Below are 8,373 nucleotides of genomic sequence, written 5' to 3' on the forward strand. Positions count from 1 at the left end.
ATTTATTTAAAAGTTGAGTCTGGCCTCTTGCTTGTCCCATAACCTTACAAGTCGAGCATTAGCAATATTTCAGTTTCTTGGTATTTTAGTAACTTTTTTATTGCGATATTATGAACGGAAAAGCCTTGTGTTATTCTGTCTCACTTTCCACAGTGTTTTGTTTTCGTTTAGCGCTCAAGAGGAAGAGAAGTCAACATTTTATGTGGTTAGTGGGTTTCAAATCATATATAAATATGTATATAAATCACCGGATTTTAACTTAATAGTATCTTAACAAATCAGATTAACAGTTCGCTTGTTTCACAACAGACTGTGTAGCTAACGTTAGATGACTTCAGTCAGTGTCCTCTCCAGCAGTTTTTACAAACACTTCGACAGATTTTGCTAACTCCACTGAACCAGGATATTAAACGTAGCACAAGCTGGCAGCGTAAGCACAGATGTTGCTGAAGAAGAGAGGCCATACGTGTTTGATAGCTTCCAGTATGGCCTCATTAGTCTTGCTCATGATGGTGCTGTACGGCGCCATTGGCACCCAGCAGCCAGGCAGCTCCAGCCTCAGACACGATTACCAGTTGCTGGGCAGACCCCTGTACAAACTGGACCTGAACTGGCCCACGAACTCAGAGCTCTTCATCGGGGAGGTGTTTGGAGTGGCTGTCGACCACTGTGCTCGTATTGTGTATGTGGCGCAGAGAGGTAAATACAGTGCATTCAGAAAGTATTCAGACCCTTTCACTTTTTTCACATTTTATGTTGCCGCCTTATGATAAAATCATTTTTCCCTCATCAATCTGCCCTCATACCCCATGATGACAAAGCAAAAACAAAATTTTAGAAAGTTTTGCAAATTTATTGAGAAGGATAAACTGAAATAGCACACTGACATTAGTATTCAGACCCTTAGCTATAATAATTGAAATGTAGCTCAGGTGCCCCCTATTTCATTTGATCGTCTTTGAGATAGTTCTACATCTTGATTTGAGTCCACCTGTGGTAAATCGAGTTGATTGGACAGGATTTGGAAAGGTACACATATGTCTATATAAGGTCTCACATCTGATAATGCATATCAGAGCTAAAACCAAGCCATCAAGTCAAAGGAACTGCCTGCAGAGCTCAGGATTGTGTTTAGGCACAGATCTGGGGAAGACTACAAAAGGTTGCTGCTGCATTGAAGGTTGAAGAGCACAGTGGCCTCCATAATGCTTCAATGGAAGAAGTTTGGAAAAACTAGGACTCTTCCCAGAGCTGGCTGCCCGGCCAAACCGAGCAATCGGGGGCGAAGGGCCTTGATAAAAGAGTGGACCAGGAACTCAATGGTAACTCTGGCTGAGCTCCAGAGATCCTGTGTGGAGATTGGAGAAACTTAGAATTGGTCTCATTCATTTGTACATCATTTGTGCGCATTTGTGAAGAAAACATTACTTTCTTATCTTTTCATTATTATTTCTCAAGTTGTCAAAATTTATTTATCTGACATAGTAGCATAGTAGGCCAATGCTTAGGATGATTCTAAGTGTCCATGACTGATAGGGGCCCTCAAAAATTATTAGAACCTTCGGTAATTTTTTTCAATATTAAAATTCTTAACATCATCATTAATAGAATATTTAAGTGAAAATGCACTATTAACTTGTGTTGAATGACATATAAGTTGACATATCTGCAGTGTTAAGAATTCAGACACTATTTTTCCACATAATGATCATTATATGAAACAAAAACAGCTGCCTGAAACTTTTACAGCTGTTACCAGTTGGTATGTACTGTATACTTAGATCAAAAATCTGCTGCTGATTTTATTCTCTTGTTTATTTCATTTTATAGATAATGTAACTTTATTTCAAGGTTAATGTATATTCAAGTTATAATTTAAGTTATGCATAAATTATAAGAATTTTCCATTCAAGAATTTTACCATTAAAATTACTTACTGCTGTAAAAGATGGCCTTTAGCACATTTCTTATGGATGTCTGCAGAGTGTTTTATTTTTAGGGTTGGGGTGGCCTGTGGTGGTGGGGCCCAATATTGTGTCTTTTTATGGAGCCAAAAATCCCTGGCAACACCCCTCACAGAGGTGCAATGTTCGCACAAGGTTCATCAATATTCACGGCAGACGTCAGTAATTTGGTACACCGTTGTGCTGTCTGTTAAATTTGACACCAAACCTGAGTAATTAATGCAAAATGTTTAGGTATTATGGCAGTGTACAGAATAGGCTACACAACGGTGTTAATGTGCAGCCTCATAGGACTAACTAGTAACCATTTAGCTTGGCTTGTAACAATCACTTCACCATGAACATTCAGAGATGTCCACTTTGTTTAACTCAGTTCTGGTACTTATTTTATATTTCTACTGCCTTTTGCTAAAGTTAGATAAGTACAAGGCTTTCGGTTAGGAGAGGTACTGTAGGGAGGTCTAGCATGAAGCTGTCTCCCACTTTTCTCTATTCAATTGACCAGCTGCCGCGCACGTACTCATGAATCTACAGTATGCTGGACTGCTAAATGCTGATGTCACTGTGTGTGCATATATTTGTTTGTGGGTGTGGTAGCATCCTCTTCATTTCATAATAGCCCCAGTCAGATGCATGCAGTCTAGAAAGTGCAAGTTGCAGTGGCTACGTGGCTATGAATATTAATGAACCATGTGAAATTTCCACAGGGGACGTACTGAATACATATAGACAAAACACTAGAGGAAACACCAGAGGAAAGCCTGTTAAATAGTGCCTTTATTAGAGAGTTTACAAAAATTGCTTTGGTATATACTTGGTTTGTTTGCGCTTTAAAGCTGACTAAATAAAGATTCCCTGGATTTTGTCGGCATGTTTGTTGATTTGGGAGAGAGTCCAGGAGATGAGTTATTTCTCAGTTTAACAATTTATTACAAACCAAAGAATCAAATTGTACATGTACATTGACCTTTTCAACTGTCCTCCTTAAGAAATCACCTACAGAATGGCCTTTTTTCATAAGCCAATGCCTTTCTATGTACATACAATAAACTGTGTGCAAACAGCATATATCTTTGTTATGCTCTTTATATTCACATGGTTAATAAAAACAGCTAGATCTAACAATTTGAAGCAGAAATGTGCCCACTATAAACCATTAAATAGTTGTCAAACAATTGCCCCTTGGTATGTTTACAATCCCCAAATTGCAGAAGAGTGTTATTTATTTATTTATTTTTCTTCTGCTGTTCTCTTATTCCTTGTGGCAACAACCTAAGGGATCTAGAAAGAGTCAAGATACTTGAATTTGAGCAAGTGTAAATCAAATGTGCTGCTTGATGTTTGCTTTATGCTTAACACAGTGTTTGCCTTTGGTTTGCACCCAGGTAACAATGTGCCCAAGGTGCTGGTGTTCACCACAGATGGAGATTTCCTCATGTCCTGGAACACAACCACCTTGGAGATGCCTCATGGGATATTTGTAGCTGATGCTGACTCATCAAACCCTACTGTGTGGATCACAGACGTGGGGAATGGCCCATATGGCCACTGCATCAAAAGGTACTCACCATCTGGGAAGCTCCTTCAGGTAACAGCATTATCTACAGTATACTTTGCTAGTTACAATTTTAGTAATTTTGCCTATGGGATGGGGGCTCAAAAGTAATTGGGCAATTGACTGACAGTTTTATGGACAGGTGTGGCCTGTTGCCTTGTTATTTCTTGACAAATTAAGCAGACAAAAGGTTTGGAGTAGATTCCAATGGTTGAATTTGCATTTTGTAGCTCTTCATGGGAACCCTCAATATGCAGTTCGAAGAGGTGTCAATGCAAATGAAGGAGGCAATCATTAGGCTGAAAAAACCAAACAAACCTATCAGATAGATGGCAGAAACTTTAGGAGTGGCCAAATCAACATTTGGTAAATTCTTCAAAAGAAGTAATGCACTGGCGAGCTCAGCAACACCAAAATGCCTGGAAGAACACGGAAGAGAACTAAAGTGGATGATCACAGAATTCTTTCCTTGGTGAAGAAAAACCTTTCACAACATCTAGCCAGATCAAGAACAGTCTCGAGGAGGTAGGCGTATCAATGTCAAAGTCTACAACAAGGTGCAAACCACTGGTAACACTAAGGAACAGGAAGGACAGATTAGACTTTGCCAGAAAACCTTTAAAAAATCTGCCCAGTTCCGGAACAAGATTTTCTAGACAGATGAAACCAAGATTAACTTGTACCAGAATGATGGGAAGAGAAGAGTATGGAGAAGGAAAGGAATGGCTCATGATCCAAAGCATACCACATCTGTCAAACATGGTGGGGCAGTGTTATGGCATGGGCATGTATGGCAGCCAATGGAACTGGGTCACTGGTGTTTGATGATTGTACCACTGATATCAGTAGCAGGATGAATTCTGAAGTGTATAGGGCTATACTATCTGCTCAGATTCAGCCAAATGCTGCAACACTTATAGCACAGTGCTTCACAGTACAGATGGACAGTGACCCAAAACAAACTGCAAAAGCAACCCAAGAGCTTTTCAAGGCAAAGAAATTGAATATTCTTCAGTTGCCAAGTCAGTCACCAACTGACTGGCCACTGAAAAATATATGATAATAATATAACTGAGCATGCTTTTCACTTACTGAAGACAAAACTGAGGGCAGAAAGAACCTCAAACAAGCAGCAACTGAAGGCAGCAGTAAAGGCCTTGCAAAGCATCTCAAGGGAGAAAACTCAGCATTTGGCGATGTCCATTGTTTCCAGACTTCAGGCAGTCATTGACTGCAATCATCATCCAAGTATTAAAAATAATCCTTATATTTATAGTTATGTTAGCTAGTCCAATTACTTTTTAGCCCCTGAAAGTGAGGGACTATGTATAAAAATTGCTTTAATTCCAAAACGGTTAATGTGATATTTTTGTTGAACCCCTTCAATTAAAGTTGAATGTCTAAACTTCAATCACATCTTGATGTCTTTGTTTCAAATACATTTGTAGTGGTATACAGAGGCAAGATCAATAAAACTGTGTCACTGCCCAAATACTTATGTATCTAACTGTATTTAGTGTGAAATGTTGAATTAGAAATAGTATGTTGCTTGTTGTTGAATATTTTCTTGTATGTGTCAGGTGCTGGGTACACCAGGGAATGCAGGCTCTGGGTTGAACCCTCTGCAGTTTGACCAGCCAGCTGAGATCTTCGTCCACAACTCGGGGGAAATATACATTGTGGACGGTGATGGTGGAATGAACAACCGCCTCATCAAGCTGTCTAAAGAGCAGGAGGTGTTGTGGGTGCACGGAGAGAAAGGACAAGGCCTGGCTCAGTTCTACATCCCTCATAGTGTGACTGTAGACAATGCCGAAAGGGTGTGGGTGGCTGACAGGGGCAACAAGAGGCTCCAGGTCTTTAACTCCATCACTGGGGAGTGGTTGGGGACATGGGGGAGCTGCTTCACTGAGGATGCACCCTATTCTGTCCGCCTGACCCCAGACAAGAAGTACTTTGTTGTTGTCCAGCTCAACACCAATCAGATTGCGCTACTGGATGCACCACCAGTAGGTTTAATTGGCCAGTGCAGGGTGGTCAGCGTGATCCAGCTGGCTGATGAAGTGAAGCCCCACCTGGTGGACCTGGATCTAAAGACTGGGGCTCTGTATGTGGCTGAGATTGGTGCCCAGCAGGCTCAGAAATTTACCCCCTTCAGTCTGGGTGGGAGTTTCCTGTAGAACCACACTGGGCTTTAACTGAAGAATTGAAATGGCATGATTAATCAGAAAACTGTACCAATCATAAGCATTACCAGTTATTTAAAAATGGAATGAAATGTTCACATGTGTTATGTAATTTGCAATCATGTAATCCAGTACAAAACACAAAACAATTCTTTGTCATTATGGCAAACCCTGCTAAAAAGATTACATATATCTAAGGTTAAGCTGTGAAAGGTATCCTCTGACAATCTACATTTTTATACTCCTAGTTTGCAGCAGCAAATATGTTTTGAAGGAAACGTTATGCCGTCTGGTTAAGCTTTTTTGTTTTTTAAATCAACATAATGAAAAGTTTCTAATGAGCTGTAAATTGTTCATACTGAACACATCAACCAAAACGACCATAACAAGTGACAACATATTTAGTTTTTTTTTTTTTTTTTTTTTACAATATCTGCTTGTAGCTAAGATAGCATGATTATTGTTTCTATAGTTATGTGTAGGTAACAAAGAGCAACACAAATTATCAGATGAGTCTCTGAATAGGCATACGCTCATAATTAAAGGATCAGGATCAGAAAAAACATGGACATCAGGACAGTCCTACTTTTAACTGAGCCATTTCACATTTCAATGAAAGAATGCATATAAATCTATTCATACAGAAGGTGTTGTTGATGGGCCTCTGCTGCCTGGTAGTCAGTCAGTAATCCATCCACAGTATTTGGTAAGATTATTTAGTACTATATTAATGTAATTTTTTTTGAGACAGGGTGTCATCTGACTAAACTTGTGCTGGTTTTAAAAAGTTATTAAGTATTCAATACTATGAAAACAAAAAACAAAACAATGTAAAGAAAAAAAGTGAAAATATCACTGGACAAGTACTTATTGTTAAATTAAATTTCAGTCAGTTTCAGGAAAATACTAGTATAAAGTTTGAAACAAATACACTTCTACTTTTAACAAAATAAGCAGGTAAAGAAAATACAGTAGATAAGGATATATTGTTTGTTTGTTCTTAAAAACCAATAGTTATCAATAATTGCTATTTTAAAAATGAACATAGCTGACAAAGAATCTTAGTTCGCATCCTTGATGCTTACGAATTTATAACAAAGTCTATGTTACTAATGGGCCATGGATGGTCTAACGATAAGAAGGTATTACATTATGGTAACTTTAGGATCTAGTATTTTTGGAGTTTTAGGGACTAAAAGTCAGGATACCTTAGCCTCTGCTGCTTTAGTTATGTCCTTTCTGTTTTAATCAGCCTCTTGTGAGTCCCTCAATTTTATTGAAGTCCAATACTAAGTCACTGGAGTACTCCTCTAATGAGTATATGATTAATGTGTTAAAAACACATTTGTTGAGGCCTCTTTCTGGGAAACATTTTTTGATTTTTAACAATTTGTGAGTGAGTTTGTTTCTGCTAAACTGCTCTTGAAGCATTTTGTCCAGATGTTCTTACATAATGTAATATATGCTTTTACTACCACCTCCTTCTATTTCCAATGTTTGAACTGGACAAATTGTTAATTTACATTTTTGATTATCTTAACAGAGCATACTGTTTTCCTGTGATGAATGAATTATTGAACTGTCTTAAGATAAAAAACTATGTTTTTGTGGTGTCATTTATTTTAAGTTATTGTCTTGTTAATTATTTAATTTTAATATGAACATTTTTTTTTATGTTAAGTTGTGATCTCGAGATATCAGCCTTCAAAAACAATTGCTTTTAATGCACCAATCCACAACACCCATCTGAGTTGTTCACATGATGCATTTTGATGTCCTGAATATACTTTTAAAAATAGTACTTTATATTAAGCAGGTGTTGTATAAACCAAACAGCCAGACTGTTTGGTTTAAATCACATTATTTTCCATGTGTACGTTGAAATGTAGATGCATGCATTTCTTTGCATATAGTACTTTGAATGATAGTTTGTTTGTAAATTGGTGCAGTGTTGGAAAATGCATTTTAAGCCTTCCTTTAATAAAAACAGAGTGAGTTGGCCTCTAACATACAAATCTCTTGTACAATGTGTGCGTGTGCATCCTAGACACAAGAACCCCACAGAGCTGTGTGCTGAGCCCAAAGGTCCTCACACTCTACACCCACAACTGCACCCCCTTCCACACATCCAACTCCATAATTAAATTTGCAGAAGACACCACAACAGTTGGGCGGATTTCAGACAGTGAGGAGAGGGCCTAGAAGTTTGAGATGGAACATCTGGCTGAGTGGTGTAAGGACAACAACGTTGTTCTTAGCACCTCTAAGACAAAGCAGATGGTTGACATCAGTAGAACAAAGGAGGTAGACCACCTTCCCGTCCTCATACATGGAGAAGCAGTGGAAAGCATGGAAAGTTTTGTAGTCTATATGTCAAAACAACTAACACGGACCTACAACACCTCATACTTGGTTAAAAAGGACTCTTCTCAGGCTCTTCAGTTAGCTGAAACAGGCCCAGCTCCCACAGAAACTGCTGCTAAATTTCTACAGGGGCACCATCTCGAGCATCGTGACTAACTGTCACTGTGTGGTATGCCAGCTGCACAGCTGCCAAGTGAGATGACCTGTATCGTGTGGTGAAGGCGGCTTGGTGCATTGTTTGGATGGAGCGTTGGAACTCCCTAACTTGGACACTATCTACGCTATTCAACTGAGGAAGAAGACT

At 38.8% G+C, this 8,373-nt stretch overlaps 1 protein-coding gene across 1 annotated transcript; it reads left to right on the forward strand.

The window, feature by feature from the left end:
* Window positions 1-159: 159 nt before the first annotated feature.
* LOC120793960 (NHL repeat-containing protein 3-like) lies at window positions 160-7,702 on the forward strand. Its single transcript, XM_040134431.1, has 3 exons — window positions 160-699; window positions 3,350-3,552; window positions 5,100-7,702. Exons 1-3 carry the CDS (start codon window positions 441-443, stop codon window positions 5,697-5,699), a joined length of 1,062 nt encoding a protein of 353 aa, XP_039990365.1. The 5' UTR covers window positions 160-440; the 3' UTR covers window positions 5,700-7,702.
* The last annotated feature ends 671 nt before the right edge of the window (window positions 7,703-8,373 follow it).

The sequence above is a fragment of the Xiphias gladius genome, chromosome 9 (assembly GCF_016859285.1).
Source record: "Xiphias gladius isolate SHS-SW01 ecotype Sanya breed wild chromosome 9, ASM1685928v1, whole genome shotgun sequence".
Classification (NCBI taxonomy): domain Eukaryota; kingdom Metazoa; phylum Chordata; class Actinopteri; order Istiophoriformes; family Xiphiidae; genus Xiphias; species Xiphias gladius.